Source organism: Pogoniulus pusillus, chromosome 10 (genome assembly GCF_015220805.1).
Source record: "Pogoniulus pusillus isolate bPogPus1 chromosome 10, bPogPus1.pri, whole genome shotgun sequence".
Lineage (NCBI taxonomy): Eukaryota > Metazoa > Chordata > Aves > Piciformes > Lybiidae > Pogoniulus > Pogoniulus pusillus.
Genome location: NC_087273.1, coordinates 21,578,753 through 21,595,890, shown reverse-complemented (window position 1 = coordinate 21,595,890; position 17,138 = coordinate 21,578,753). Strand labels below are relative to the sequence as shown.

General features: G+C 42.6%; 1 protein-coding gene across 1 annotated transcript in view; it reads left to right on the top strand.

The window, feature by feature from the left end:
* The window catches only part of TMEM245 (transmembrane protein 245), a 186,228-nt gene that overhangs the window by 109,369 nt on the left and 59,721 nt on the right, over nucleotides 1-17,138 (top strand). The window contains 1 exon segment of the mRNA XM_064150356.1: nucleotides 12,337-12,468. Coding sequence (XP_064006426.1) covers nucleotides 12,337-12,468 — 132 coding nt within the window.

Sequence of the window (17,138 nt, the reverse complement as noted above, 5' to 3'; positions counted from 1 at the left end):
AGGGAGCAGCAGAGAGCCAGGGATTAATGATGAAGCTATCTCAGACCAAGGCAAGGGAGGGAGTGTTATGATATGGTATGATTTACGAAAATTATAATCCAAAAAGTATTAACATAAATATTACTTCCTAATATAGGGGTATTTACAACACAGAGGTAAACAGTCTAGGAAAATCAGAACTTGGAAATTAAGGGAACAAACAGGAAATACTACATACGTGAATGGCAACATTCTAGATTTGGTCACAAGATGGACCTCACATACTTACTAAGAGGGAGCCCAGCTAAACCTGATTTGAAGTTTATGGAAAATCAGCCGAAATTACTCACAAAAGACTGTGCTGTTATCCAGAGGAATTTTCTCTGCTTAAAGACGCTTCCAAAACCACAATTTGTAATCCTGAGGGAAAAATATAATGATAAGTGATAATGTAAAAGGGGGGAAAGTGAGGGAAAGCTGTGCCACCCTGAAGAGATGCAGTGCTGAAAGGCATGTGGTTGCTGGGAACAAAGGCTAATGCTGCTGAAAACAGGACAGGAACATTCTTGCCACAGTCAGGAAGCCACTAATGAACAATTCACGCACTTTTTCAAATCATCCCTAATTAATTACCTTTTTGAAAACTAAAGTGTCCAATGGTAGAAAGCATCAGTTTAGCCAATCAATTCAAAGTGTTGTACAGCACAGAAGCTGCACATACATTCCCAAAAGGCAGTAAAATGCATGTGTCTGTTTACTTGAAGCATGGTGCTTGATTCTGACCCCCAGCCAGACTTATCCTCATCAGCCCATTGTCTGCTCCCTTTTCTCACTCTGGACCCTGTAACTGGGAGGGGAAGAGGGGATAGTGGCAAAACAAGTTTGACTTGCTTTTACCCTTCCAGCACAGGGAGTAAGACCATGGCAATGGGCAGGCGGATTGCTCCCCAGGTGATAAAATTCCAAGCAGAGCCTTTGAAAATAGAACAGGATCTTTCTCCTTACTCTACTATGTCAAGGGTCTGGGACTGGTTCCCCTTTAGAATTAGTTAAGGAGGATGATAGCAAAACCAGCCATAGCAGTAGCAGCATGGACATAGCCTCTGTGGGGGGGCAGCCACGAGAGGCTGCACCAGCAACGCCAGCAAAGGGAGCAGTGGCATATACAGCTGCAAATGGTCAGAGCTGTGGCAAAGTCCTTTAGAGCAAATGAATTTAGTCAGCTATTTTGTGGGAAATGTAGTACAGATCTTTTGATTTCTAGACCTGTGCCAGATACTGCAGCGACTGCCATTAATGAGACTTCTGAGGCAAAGCAGCATCTGCCTGTGGTGGCCATTAGGCAGGTAAAGGAAGCTCCACCGGCAGCATCTGGGATGGGAGCAAGCCCGGTAGCTGTGGCCAGTCCCACCCAGGGCATGCCCGCTAACATGGTTCCTGCCTACATTAGTGAGGCAGAGTGATTTATTTCTACAGCAATCATCACCAAAGCAAAGGTTCTTCTGCCTGCAACCATGGGACCAGAAGTGGTGCTAGAGGATGCAGAAGGGTCCATGGGGGGCGCACCTACTAATGCTGCTAAGCCTGCTGAACCTGTTAATGATGCATCCAGTACACCTTTAGTTGCTTGCCCCAGGGGCACAGCTCAACAGTTTTCATGCAGTCAGTGACTTGTGATGTGCTGGAGAAAAGAGTTGCTCCAGAGCATTTGCAGTTCATCGATGACATCATTGTGTGGGGAAATACTGCTGAGGAAGTCTTCCAGAAAGCTAACAAAACAATTGACCTTCTGTTGAAAGCTGACTTTGCTATGAAGCAAGACAAAGTAAAAGGCCCTGCCAGACATACTCAGTTTCTGGGTGTGTGGTGGCAAGATGGTTGCTGGCACATGCTGCTGGATGTGATAAGTGAAGTCTCCACCATGGCAAATCCCACAAATAAGAAAGACACATTATCCTTTTTAGAGGCAGATGGATTTTGGAGACTGCACATTCCTGGATACAGTTAGATTGCAAAACCTTTATATGATATGACTTGAAAAAGAAACAATTTTAAGTGGGATCCTGAGCAACAAGCAGCCTTTAAGCAGATAAAGCCATAAGTAGTCCATGCCATGGGTTTGGGACCTGTTCGAACTGGTATGGACATTATGAACATTAAGAAATAGCAATAGATCACAAAGGAGTAAAAGCTGCTTCTGAAATACTTGGAACTTGCATCTTCTTTTGGTTCCCAAATTATCTGTTCTGAACTGGATGTTCAAAGGTAAAGGTACACCACCACATCATGCTGCAGATGCAACCTGGTCTAAGTGGATGTCTTTGATAACACAACCAGTGTGAATGGGAAGTCTTGAATGACCTGGTCTTGTGGAAGTGATTATAATGGGCCAGAAGACACAATCTGTACAAAACCTTCACTGGAGAAAGGAAACTCTTCTTTACAATGATTTTTCTCATGAAGAAAAGAACTGTTGCTTTGTTCACAGATGGTTCCTTTTGTCTTGTTGGAAATAAGCAGAGATGGAAAGCTGCTGTTTGGTTTCCTGTACGACCAGTTGTGGAAGCAAAGGTGGAAAATGCGAGTCGAGCCAGATTGAAGCCATCCAACTATCTCTTCACATTGGTGAATGTGAAAATTGGACTATACATTAACACGGATTCATGGGTGGTAGCCAGTGCTTTGTGGGCTTGACTAAGGGGCTGAAGAAAGAATGGATGGCAGAGGAAAGGAAAACCTATTTGGGCTGCTGACCTATGACAAAACATTGCGCCTTCTTTGGAGAAAATTCCAGTGAAAGTGTGACACATAGATGGTCACATGCCTAAGAGAAGAGTTACTGAAGAACACCAACACAATCACCAGGCAGATTTAGCCACCAAAGTGCCTTAAAGGGATACAAACTGTCATTCTGACAAAGACTGGAAACACTAAAGTGTATGCTCTTAGCTTGGTGGGCACACAGTTCATCAGGATATCAAGGCAGAGATGCAGCCTACCAATTGATATATCCATGGATACTAAAACGCAGATTATACATGACTGTGAGACATTTGTGTTGCTATTAAGCAGGCTAAGTGCCTCAAGCCTTTGTGGTGTGGTAATGATCAAAGCATAAGTATAATGAAGCATGGCAGACTGATTACAATACTTTGTTCTTGTTTTAGTAAACAATATGTGCTGACTATGGTAGAGTCAAGCACCAGATGGTTCAAAACTTACCCAGCAGGTCATGCTACTACACATAACACCATTCTTGGTCTGGAAAGACAAATCTTGTGGAGCAATGGCGTTCCTGAGCTGATTGAATCAGACAACGGAGCTCATTTAAAAAATAATCTCATAAAAGACTGAGCCAAAGTGCATGGCATTGACTGCATATACCACATCCCCTTTATGCACCTGCTTCATGAAAATTTAAATATTACAATGGTTTGCTGAAAGCCACCTTAAAAATGCAAGGGGGTGGAGCTTTGAAAAACAAACATTTAACACAAGCAACCTGGTTGGTAAACAGTAGAGGTTCTGTAAGCCCAGCAGGACCTGCTCAATCAGACCTGTTACAAACAGTGGAATCATAGAATCAGTCAGGATTGGAAGGGACCACAAGTATCATCTAGTGGTCATGGGCAGGGACACCCTACCCTAGATCAGGCTGGCCAGAGCCTCATCCATCCTGGCCTTAAACACCTTCAGGGATGGGGCCTCAACCTCCTCCCTGGGTAACCCATTCCAGGGTCTCACCACTCTCAGGGTGAAGAACTTCCTCCTCATGTGCAGTCTGAACCTATCCACCTCCAGCTTTGCTCCATTTCCTCTAGTCCTGTCACTACCTGATAACCTAAAAAGTCCTTCTCCAGCTTTTTTGTAGGCACCCTTCAGATACTGTAAGGCCACAATAAGGTCACCTCAGAGCCTTCTCTTCTCCAGAACTCAATAGCCTCAAGTCTCTCAGTCTGTCCTCATAGGAGGGGTGCTCCAGCCCTCTGATCATCCTTGTGGCCCTCTGGACATGCTCCAGCATCTCCACATCCCTTTTGTAGTAGGGGCTCTGGAACTGTATGTAGTACTCCAACTGGATCTCACCAGAGCATAGTAGAGGGGGAGAATCACCTCACTCGACCTGCTGGCCATACTTCTGATACAGCCCAGGATCTGGTTGGCCCTCCGGGCTGCAAATGCTAACTGCTGACTGATGTTGAGCTTCTCATCCACCAGCACCCCCAAGTCTCTGTCCTCAGGGCTGCTCTCCAGCCACTCACTGCCCAGCCTGTATTTGTGCTTGGGATTGCCTCAACCCAGATGCAGGACCTTGACCTTGGTCTTGTTGAACCTCATGAGGTTGGCTTGTGCCCACCTCTCTAGCCTGTCCAGGTCCCTCTGGGTGGCATCCCTTCCCTCCAGCATATCTGCTGCACCACACACCTTGGTGTCATCAGCAAACTCGCTGAAGGTGCACTCAGTGCCAGTGTGCATATCACCAACAAAGATGTTGAAAAGGAAGGTGATAGAAGGTGATGAAGTTCCTGTTATATATGAAAAGATTCTTGTTATGAAAAACTGGGAGTTTTCTCCTTCGAGTGAGAATAAACCTGTCTGAGGGGTGTTATCTGCTGAAGGTCCTGGTCATAAATACTGGATGATGCAAAAATGGTGAAGTTTGGTGTGTTTCACAAAGAAATTTAACTTCAGCTTAAAGGGTTTAAGTTCAGAGTGTGTATAAGTTGTTACAAGTTGAGTTTTTTTCACTTAACTGTGATGCTTGTAAAACATATGAAGAACACCCTGTACATGAGCATGAATCCTGTGAGCTCTGAAGAAATTCTGTTTTGTCTCACCTGCCAGCAAAGCCATGCAAAAGTACCAGCCAGGGCAAAGATGAAAAAGGAAAAAAAGAATAGTTTGCACAGCACACTATGTCCTAGTCAGCAAGCGAATAAAATGATACAGACATCATTATTTCTCTTTTGTATCTAACCTCATATTTTATTTATCTTTTGCTATTTTGTACTCAGTGCCTCTGGAATTTTCCTGTTCTTGTTTATAATTTAGAAGTAGGCTAGAGGGTTAGTTTTAAACCAACACAATCACTCCTTCTATATGATTCCATTATTTGCATAAAGAGATCTAATCTAAAACAATGATAAAGTCCATATTTTCAGTTCATCTTCCATTTTGGCTGTCTGAGATGTAGGCAATTCCAAATTTCAGGAAACAGGAGAACAGTTTGTCTCTTCTCAGATGAGATGTAAACAGAAACTCTGTGTGGTTTAGGATTCATGCTCATGTACCATAGATTGCTTGTGGATTCTTCTTGATGCCATGTTGTACCAGAAACAGAAAACTCCTAACATTCTGAATTTAAACTGAACTCTGAATGAGTTTCTTTGTGGAACACACCAAACTTCACCATTCTCTTGCATTACCCAGTATGTATGACCAGGACCTTCAGCAGATAACACCCCTCAGACAAGTTTACTCTCGCTCAAAGGAAAAAAAAACACAGTTTTACCAAGATTCTTTTCACATACAAGAGGAACTTTATCATGTTCTACCTTTTGTAACAGGTCTGATTGAGGAGGTCCTGCTGGGCTTACAGAACCTCTACTGTTTACCAACCAGGTTGCTTGTGCTAAATTTTTGCCCCAGTTTTTCAAAGTTCCACCCCCTGTTACTTTTAAGGTGGCTTTCAGCAAACCATTATAATATTCAAACTTTCTAGTGTAGTAGGGAATGTGGTATATCCAGTTAATGCCATACTCTTTGACCCAGTCTTCTATGAGATTGTTTTTTAAATGAGTTCCATTGTCTGATTCAATCATCTCAGAAGTGCCATCTCTCCACAAGATTTGTCTTTCCAGACCAAGAATGGTGTTATATGCAGTAGCATGACCTAGTTGATAAGTTTCAAGCCATCTGGTGCTTGACTCTACCCCATAGTCAGCATGTATTGTTTACTAGAACAAGGTAGACTGATGTAATCAATCTGCTGCGCTTCACTATACTTGTCCTTTGATTTTTGCTTACCATATGACAAGGGCTTGGTTTGCATAGCTTGCTTAATAGCATCACAAATGTCACAGACATGTATGACTTGCTTGGGAGCATCCATGGATATGTCACATGCCCACTGGTAGGTTGCATCTCTACCTTGATGTCCTGATGAATCATATGCCCACTGAGTACCATTAAGTGTTTCCAGTTTATGTCAAAACAAGAGTTTGCATCCACTTGAGAAAGTAGCAGCTTGATCTACATGATGTTTGTGTTGGTCTTCCTCAGTAGCTTTGCTCTTAGATATATCTGTAAGTGTTGCACTTTCGTTGAAATTTTCTCAAGACAAGTAGAGCTATCTTGCCACAGATCAGCACACCAAATGGGCTTTCTTTTCCACTGCCATTCATTCTTTTTTCAGTCCCTTAGCCAACCGCATAAAGCACTGACTAGCATCCGTGGATCAGTGTAGTGGTAAAATACAGGCCAATTTTCATGTTCAGCTACATCAAGAGCTAGTTAGCTAGTTAGCTTTTACCTCTGCAAATGGTAATTTTCCAGCCTTTGCTTCTGCAACTGGTCTTACAGGACTCCAAAATGCAGCTTTCTATCTCTGCTTATTGTTGCAGAGGGGAAATTAATTTATGCAAGATGATATTTTTCCAAAATTAATGCTGTTTATTAATTTTGATACTCAGAACTCTCGACACCCCCGACCACTAGTTTTAATAATATCTCAGTTCTTACACTGTCATAGAAACATTCTATGGATAATATCTAGATCTAACACTAACCAGCAAAATATTTGAACAATAAATAAACTAAAAGAGAAGATTCCTGCAGTCAAATGCCGCTTGTGGTCAATATGCCTCTTGCCCAGTAGATGGGCTCAAGGAGCTCTTTCTACTTATGACAGAAGGCAATGAAGAGTTACAAAGAGGCATTTAAGCAGGCATTTAAGCATTTACTCACAAATTATTATTATTACCCTTGTGGGGGCTAGCCACAGTCCAGACAGTGCCCAAATGCTTTCAAGGGACTCTGTCTTGTGGAGCGTTGAGACTTGAATCTTCCCTACTTCTGGGGAAAGGATGCAGATAATCTCTGACCTTGTTCACGTGGCTTCTTTTGGACGATCTGTATGTATGTCCAGGAATTCTATGCAGGACTTCAGGTGTAGAGTCAGGATGTCACATGATGTAATTTCATCATGATGCCACACTGCCCACGCAGGCCAATTGCATGCAGGCATCCAGGGTCTGCTCCTGGTAACTCTCAGCAGTGGAGTTTACCAGGCAAACAAAAAGGTAGTGTGTGATAGCAGCATGGGTGAGCACAGCAGAGAGCAGGGGAGCAAAGCAGGAAAGCAAAAGCACGTTGTTTACTTGCGTATCTCCTTTTATCAAAGTGGGATGAGATTAATTGCCCTTTGGACACAAGAATAGCCAATGAGGATGGCAGTTAGCCAAACTATACCATATTAGGCAAAGTCATAGGCTCACTTTTCCCTAAGGTGGGAAAAGCACGGGCCTTGCACAAGGCAGGCACAAGCTAAGTGTGTGTACCTTGTTTACCACAGGACTGTGGGCAGGCCAGACTCAGTGGCTCCAGGTTCATGTCCATTTCCCATGCTTGCCTCTCTTATGGAGCAAAAAAACATGCCTAGGCAGGAAAGGAAATTTATAAGCCTATTTTGGGCCTATCAGGACTCCTACAACACTTATTTCCAACAAGACAAAAGGAACCATCTGTGAACAAAGCAACGGTTTTTTTCCTCATGAGACAAATCATTGTAAAGAGGAGTTTCCTTTCTCCAGTGGAGGTTTTGCACAGACTGTGCCTTCTGGCCAATTTATAATCACTTCACCAAGACCAGGTCATTCAAGACTTCCCATTCACACTGGTTGTGTTATCAAAGACATCCACTTAGACCAGGTTGCATCTGCAGCATGATGTGGTGGTGTACCTTTACCTTCGAACATCCAGTTCAGAACAGATAATTTGGGAACCAAAAGAAGATGCAAGTTCCAAGTATTTCAGAAGCAGCTTTTACTCCTTTGTGACCTACTGCTATTTCTGAATGTTCATAATGTCCATACCAGTTCGAACAGGTCCCAAACCCATGGCATGGACTACTTATGGCTTTATCTGCTTAAAGGCTGCTTGTTGCTCAGGATCCCACTTAAAATTGTTTCTTTTTCAAGTCATATCATATAAAGGTTTTGCAATTGTCAGGGGGGGGTATTTTGCGACCTATGCCAATTAGGCGGAGGGGAGAAATTAATGTGAGAGGATATTTATAAAAATATATCTATTTATTAAACTCCAATATTTTCAACTCTCGACACCCCCAACCACTGAACTTTAATATTAAAAGGATTCTTACACAGTTATGAAGACATTATGGGAATATATATATATATTGTGACTTACTAATAACTAGCAAACATTTCAAGCTATATACAGAGAGAGAGAGTTTGCCCTACGGCTTAATGCCACTTGGGGTCTTATACTATTTGCTGAGCTGAAAGCTGCTCCCTGCTTTATGGCAGAGGTAATAGAAATTACAGAGGCACCTACTCACAATTCGGATTAATAAGAAATCACCCTCTGGGTTATGTCACCGTCACAGCCTATTTCAAGTGTCCAATTCTTCAGGATCTCTGCCTGTGGACTTTGGGGCTGGGATCCTCTGGTTTCAGGGGAGATAATGGTCTCTGCTGGCTTCTGCTGGCTGCTCTCTCCAGGGGTACGCAGGCAGGATCTCCAGGTGCAGAGGCAGGATTCCGTGCAGTCTGAGCACGGGTCTAATGCTGACTAAAGGCAGGCATAAAGCTGCAAGGAAGTACACAGGCAGGCAAGCAAGCGATATAGCGGAGCCACAAATAATGTGGGGAAGCCTGCACATGAGCCTGTGCACCCCTAAGCCGTATCCTTAGAAGTGCCTTTCATAGGGTCATCTAACACTGGTCTGTCTATCCTTTGCTTTGCCTTTGTCAGTGGCAGAGTAGGAGCATTTTTGCCAGCAGGTGAGACTGGAATAGAAGTAACCTTTGCCACAGCCGTATCCGGTCCAGTGGAAGCAGACAGGGCTGGCACAGAAACTATATTAGCAGGTGTGTAGGGTCTGGGCAGACTGCTGCAGCCGCTGGACTGGCTCCCCTCCCAGCTGCTGCAGGCGGAAACTGGTTTGTCTCAGTAGGCTCTGTAATGGCACCAGAGGGCGTCAGATGCAGCACCGCCCCACATCCGGGACAATTTGTATGTGTCAGTGAGGCTGTGCCATCACTCTCAGCTGCCACTGCAGCCTGTGACTGCTCTCCTACAGGGATTTTGCCGTCACTTGGAACTGTGCTGCCTGCCACTGCAATCTGAACAAACAGCTGCTCTGGGTTCGTTACATCTGCTTCCCCTGTCTCACTTGATACAGACCCAAATCTTCTACGCCTTTCACTTCTATGAAGAGAAAGGAAATTCACCTTTAAAGTGAGAGCATGGTATTTTTCCCACTAAGAACCTAGTACTAAACCAGTCACAGTCACAACAGTCAAAAGATTTAGATGTAGTGAGCAAACTAATGAGATGCTCCATTTTCCATATAAGCTATTGATCATGGAAAAAGAGAATTCTTCATAAGGAAAAAAACATGATTTCAATTGTATATTTCGCATGTCCCCTATATATCACGAAACCAAAGCAGTAATTACCAAAGCTCTCAAACACTGCCTTCAACCAACTCCACAGCCTTCTTAGAACTTACCAGCAGATTCAGACAACCCATTTGTGGAGCAACCAAAGCATAAGTGGATAAAACATATGCCAAAAACCTAGAATAACTTCACTTACCTTCCTTGTTCAGATCATTAATAATGGAGCTAGTATCATTCTTGGGACTCCAATTGTGATGGTTTGGGGGTTACCCCGCCCCCCCACACTTTTGAATTTGCCCCAGCTAACTCAGACGGACCCTGGGAATATAGATGAAGCAATTTATTTACAGCTAGCAGAATTTACAAGCAGCTATTTACAATATATACAGTTATATACAATTATATACAGAAATATACAAAGGATAAACAATACAAAAGCACAACTCCCCTCCCAGAAACCTGAGTCCCCGGGAGGGGCTTCCAAACCACCCCAACACCTCCCCCGGCCCTCTCAACCTTACCCCAGTTCTCAGGAAGAAAAGAGGTGCAGCCAAGAGGTTAGGGAGCAAGGTTAGTAGGAGCAGGGTTACTGAGATGTGACCAGGTCTAAGGCAAAAGCAAGAGTGAGAAAACAAAATGGAGAAAAAGTCTTTCTTCTTCCCAGAGTTCTCAGCGAGACTGTGAGAGAAGTTGACATCAATTGTTTTCATTTCACTGCCCGTTATCTAGTTCTGTTACCAAAACATTCCAGCTTTCTTCAAACTAGCACACCAATAAAAATGTGGTGAGTTGAAATTACCCCCAAAATGAATCATCAGATTAGCTCAGAAGGTTTGGAAGCAAAATGAGGCTGTATTTGGAAAAAGAATCTAAAATCTGGAGGCATAAAATACAATGTATATGTACAAAATGTATGTACATATATTTGCAACTCAGATACAATACAGAGATACCCTCTGTACTGATTCATACCCCCTAGACAATGGAAAAGTGAGTAGCTCTCTGAAAGAGAATGTCCACTGCTACTTAACCATAACAAGAGAATCAGCCAAGGTCAGTGAAGGCATGCAAAAACACCAGCCAGCCGCAGCCAGGGCAATGAAGAGAAAAGGAACAAATAGTTTGTGCAGCATACTATGTCCTAGTCAGCAAGCAAGTAAAATGATACAGACATCATTATTTTTCTTTTGTATCCAATCTCCTATTTTATCTTTTACTATTTTTTACTCAATGTCTCTGGATTTTTCCTATTCTTGTTTATAATTTAGAAGTAGTCTAGAGGGTTAGTTTTAAACCACCACAGTAGTAAAATAATAACAGAATAATAAACTAGTTGGAAGCTGATGGTATAACTCTGTAATCAGGATGTTTTTGAAGAATAAGTGTCTCCCCTTCCTAATGTAGGAATTGGTTTTGCTTTTAAGTTATAGTGAATTTATTGAAGGGAAACAGGTTGACAGCTTCTTCAGATCTTCCTTACCAATACCTAAGGTGGAGCACAACACTATAGCTACTGACTAACAGTGAAGTGGAATTATGTATGTATAACAATGCTAGAAATTTTGAAAGTTATGCCTTAATGGTGAGAGACGACTTGGAAAATATATTAACAGAAAAGAAGTTCTTGATACAGTTTAGAAATTGTACTATTGGAAGGAGATTTTTGACTCCTTGTGTTTCTGCTCTAAACTGCCATCTCAGAAGCATGTCTGTGTCACTGTGGATTATTAAAGAATGTTGCTAATTGTGTGTCATTAAGTGTAACTCCGCATTTAGAGAGAACTAGTAATAAGCAGAAAATTAAATGCTTTTAGATAGATACTTGAAGTGTTTGAAGAAAAAAAGATACTGTAATTTTGAATGCAAGCTGTTAAGGCTATTTTTTTTTTTTTTTTGGAAAATCCTAACATAAGTAGCAGAATGCTGCCATATGCATCGGAGATGAGAACTGGAAGTCTCTTGCTGTTAAAGATTTGGATAAGATCTGTTGCAATCCACTGGTTTGCTTAAATTTGTTTACAGAAGAATTTTGGAATTATTCTCTGAAACATTTGTCACACTCTTATACTAAGACAGATTGTCTCATGCTAGGTGGTAGTCAAGTGTGATTTAGTTGGGGAATAGGCAACTTCAGTGGTGAAGCCACTTAAATAGTTATCTGGTGTGGCTATGGCTGTTTTCTGTTGTCTTGCTGTTTTGCAGTTATAAATTTGTATAGTCAAGAGAAATCCTCTGTGCTTTCAGTTTAGCTTTTAGCTTTTGCATGACTGAACACTTCCAGTGGAGGAGTAGACACTAATTGTGAAAAAATGACTTAATTTTGCTTCTACTTGTATTTTCCTATGTGACTTGTACTGAGAAAAGTTGTGTATTGCAAACAAAAAATTATGTAAGCAGTAATTGAAATCATTATCCCTTGTGTACTTTCATGAAGAGTAAGATAGATACTATTGTATCACTTAAGCAGTAAGGATCATTTTTAAGTGAAGTCAATCAGTACAATACACACAACTGTAGTTATGTGGGATAGTTAACTATGGTTTTCTGTCAGATTTTGATTTTTTCCAATGTATTAGATCTTACCAGTATTTTTGAGGATGCTGATTAAAATATCTCTAAGTATTTAAATGAATGTTCTCATTATTCTTTGGCTTTCTCATATCTGTACCTGATTTAAATGTCTGCTTTCTTTATGTCTTTGTGTCTTTTAAAGAATGTAACACATTCTGGAAGACATAAAGGACACAAATGGCACATAAACCGTCAGAACAGCTGGCTTGGTGATATTCTGGACTGGCAAGATGTTGCATCATTTGTTCATGATAACATTGAAACATTTCTTTCGGTATGTATTTTTTGTCCTTATTACCAAGTTGGTCTCACTTTTATCTGATAATGGTTCCTCCTGGGAGTGTATCACTAAGGTTATAGAAAATTATGGAAGCATTGTTAGTGTTTCTTACCATTACATAAGCAATTATTTTAAGCCTATTTAGGGTGTAACCATCCTACAAACATAACTGGTTGTAATGAGAAGCCCTCCTGATTCTATCTTCTCTGTTAATGCTATCTTTCCAGATTTATTCCTGAGAGGTTGTTATTGTGTGATATGATGGTTTGGGTGTTACATGCCCCCCCACACTTAAAAAAAATCACCCAGACTAGATTCAGCCACTGGAATTGAATGAATGAAGCTATGTTTGCAGCTTAGCACAATATACAAGCAGATATTTACCATATATGTACCTACATACAGAAATATACAAGTTAAAAAATAATACAGATACACAACTCCCCTCCCAGAAACCAGAGTACCCAGGAGGGGCTCCCAAACACCCTTTCACCTTCTCCCCAACCCCTCTACCTTGCCCCAGACCTTGCCTTATATTCAAGGTAAGTTGGTGTCATGGAGAGTAGCAAAAGCTCTCTCAGCTTTTGCTATATTGTGTAGTTTCTAATGTCTCACATTCAAGCAGAAAGCATCGAAAAACCCAAAACAATTTTTCAGTCCCATGGGAAGGTTTCGGCCTAAGGCAAGCAAAAGGTAAACACTGGCCATGTTTTCCTTTTACTTGGCGTCAAAGTGGGATGAGAGTGGCCTTGCTTTCCAGACAACAGGGTATTGTTTTGGTTAGTAGAAACGACTATCTTAGGCCTGCCCAGCACCTGCAGGTGGGCTGGCTTGAGGAGTGGTCTTTATATTGTTTAAGGTAATGTTATCCAATTGTATAAGTTGCTTACTGTTTTTTACCAATGTATGTGAACAACGTAAAAGTGGTCCGAACTGGTGGGCAAGTCCTATCTGAACATTATAAAAATGGTGGACAGGCCAGGATCGTGGTGCGCCCTTGCCCTTGCCTTTCTGGTTTTTCCCGTCCTTCTGGACCTCATCCTCGCTCCTGTCCTTCCTCGAACTTCTAACAACAACAAACTGCTTGCCGATCTAGCCTCGCCTCGGGCGGACAGCCGAGCCGCAGAGGCAGGAAGCCTGCACATGCCTGGACCCTCACCGGGAGAAAGGGACTCCCTACCAAGCTACAGACTGTGAGTAGCTGACGAGCTATTAACTCAAACCAGAGACTCAAAGAGCTCTCTTTAAACATCATAGACTCTTTAATTTGCCATTTTCGGAAATGTTACTTTGACCTCGATCAAAAGAATTCACAAGGGTGGTGTAGTTTTGGGAAGAGGGAATTCGCATTTTTGCAATAAATCACTGATAAAATAGTCAATGCCTCGCGTATTTTCCCCATAAACTCTGCCACGAAACTGCGTTCCACGACAGTTGGAGGTTTGGCCAGGGGGTTTAGGAAGCAAATGGCTTAGTCAGACAGGTTAGAGAGAGAAGTGCAGTTCAAAGCCCAGAAAGAGACTCCCTTATCTATATATATGTTCTTGTTCCTGTACATTTCAGCAAGCCTATGATTGAGGTGGACATCACCATTCTTTCCTTTTCACAGCCCACAATCTAGTCCTTCTCACCAAAATATCCCAGCTAGGCTCAAATTAGCACAATCCACCCCTGTCTGTTTCACTCAGAGTATTGCTGAGAACTATCTGTCTAATCTAAAACCATATTTACAGTAATGAATATTACAAGTTCAGTTTGCGCTTTGTTCCAGCTATCTCAGATGTAGGTGATTCAAAAGCTCAGAAAACAGCAAACAGTTTGTCTCCTCACAGATGAGACGAGAACAGGGACTCCCAAGTGACACTGGGTTCATGCTCACATACTGTAGATTCTCTTGTAGATTGTGTCTTATTGGACGCCGATAATATCTAGAACAGAAAACTCCTAACAGCTTGCATTATACACTCTGAATTTAAACTCTCTCAGATAAGGTCAGATATCTCTGTGGAATACACTGGATTTAAACATTCTCTTGCATTACCCAGTATATATGACCAGGACCTTTGGCAGAAACTACTCCTTGGACAGGATTCCCATCACCCAAAGGAAAAAAATAACCAAACAGTTTTCCCTAACAGATTCTTTTTACGTATAACAGGCACTTTATCACCATCTACTGTTTGGACCAAGTCTGATTGTGCAGGTCCTGCTCTGTTTACTGAACCCCTACTATTTACCAACCAGGTTGGTTGTGCTACATGTTTGTCCCAGTTTCAGAGTTCCACCCCCCATGGCTTTTAGGGTAGTCTTTAGCAAACCATTGTAGCGCTCAATTTTTCCTGAAGCTGGTGCATAGTAGGGTATGTGATAGATCCACTCAATACTATGCTCTTTGGCCCAGTTTTTCACAAGTTTGTTCTTGAAATGACTGCCATTGTCTGATTCGATTGTCTCTGGAGTTCCATGTCTCCACATCCATGTCTTTCCAAACAAAGAATGGTGTTACATGCAGTAACATTGTCGTGGAGGGCACATCGGCCCAAAAATAAGCTTATTCATGCCTTGCCTTGCCTGGACGTTTTTCTGCCCAAATCAGTGGCTCTGGTCCCCCTTACCAGAGGGAGATGAACCAAGTAACAAAGGAGAATGGACGCAGGTGCCTGCCAGAAGGGGCAAGGGAAAACTCTTCCAGTCATCCTCCCATCCTCAGCTGCCCTTACACAACAGATATAGGGCACTAGAGGTTGAGGGTGAGGTGGTTTTGGAGGAGGCAGAACCAACACCATCTGGGAGGGCAACTGAAGCAAAGCAGTTAGCCCTCACATCAGAACAGGTACCCTTAAGAAAAAGAGGAGGGTAATTGTTATTGGTGATTCTCTTCTGAAGGGAACAGAGGGCCCTATATGCCGGCCAGACCCCTTCCACAAGTGCACAGATGGCCAATTTTCATGTTCAGCCACATTAAGAGAAGTTGAGCTTTTACCTCAGCGAATTGACTGGATTCACTTTCACCATTTCTCGCTTCAGTAACTCTCCTGGTAGGACTCCAGACTTCCATCTTCGCTTGTCCTCAACAAGACAACAGGAACCATCTGTGAACAAAGCATAGTTCTTTTCCTGATCAGAAAAATCATGACAGGGAGGAGCTTCCACAGCATGGATTATTTTCTCCTCTGGTGGTTTTGTACAGTCTGTGTCTTCTGGCCAGTTGGTGATCACTTCCACCACACAAGGTCGATCAAGATTCCCCATTCGTGCTCCTTGGGTTATCAAAGCCATCCATTTAGACCAGATTGCATCTATGGCATGACACAGTGATGAACCTTTGCATTTGAACATTCAGTTTAGAACTAGCAATCTAGGAGCTGAAAGCAATTCTGACTCACTTCCAATCACTTCAGAAGCTGCTTTCACTCCTTCATAGGCTGCTAATATATCTTTCTCTGTTGGAGTGTAATTTGCCTTTGAACCTCTGTAGCTACGACCCCAGAAACCAAGTGGACGACCACCTCTCATTTGGAGCTCTCTGCCAAAGACTCCAAGTTGGAACAGTGTTACTGGCAGCCGTGTACAGAATGTTTTTAATGTCTGGACCAGTTCGGACACCTCCCAAGCCCACTGCATGGACTACTTCTCACTTGACTGATCAAAGGCTGCTTGTTTTTCAGGTCCCCACTTGGAATTGTTTCTCTTACGAGTCACATCATGCAGAGGCTTGACAATTTGACTGAAACCAGGAATGTGCAGTCTCCAAAATCCCACTGCACCCAGGAAAGATAGAGTGTCCTTCTTATTGGTGGGAACTGCCATGGTGCAGACTTTGTTGATCACATCCTGTGGAATGTGGTGGCAACCATGCTGCCACCACACTCCCAGAAACTGAATTTGTCTGGCAGGTCCTTTGACCTTGTCTCTCTTAATGGCAAAACCTGCTTGCAACAGAATGTCAATGATTTTGTTACATTTCTCGAAGACTTCCTCAGCAGTTTGGCCCCATACAATGATGTCGTCGATGTACTGGATGTGCTCTGGAGCTTTACCTTTCTCCAATGCATTGTGGATGACTGAGTGACAGATGGTTGAGCTGTGTTTCCACCCCTGAGGCAAATGGTTGAACTGGTACTGGATTCCTCTTCAGGTGAATGCAAACTGAAACCTGCATTCCTTTGCCAAAGGAATAGAGAAGAAAGCATTAGCAGTGTCCGTGGTAATATACCATTTGGCCTCCTTTGATTCCAGGTCGTACTGGAGCTCCAGCATGTCTGGCACAGCTGCGCTCATGGGTGGAATCACCTCGTTGAGGGCATGAAAATCAACTGTCAGCCTTCATTCTCCGTTAGGATTGAGCACAGTCCAAATCAGACTGCTGAAAGCTGAATGAGCTTTCTCAGTGACAGCCTGACCGTCCTGTTCACTAATCATCAAGAGGCAACAAAGAGTCATGGTTGGTTCTGTACTGCCTGTGGTTTACAATTTGAGTAGCAATTGGCAGTTCCAGATCCTCTGTGTCATAATGTCCCACAACTGCAGATTCATCTGAAAGTTCAGGTCTAATAGACAATTTCAATTTACCATCCTCAATCTCTACAGATGCTATTCCAAAAGCCCATTTGTGACCCTTAGGATCTTTGAAACAACCTTGTCTCAAAAAGTCAATTCCCAGA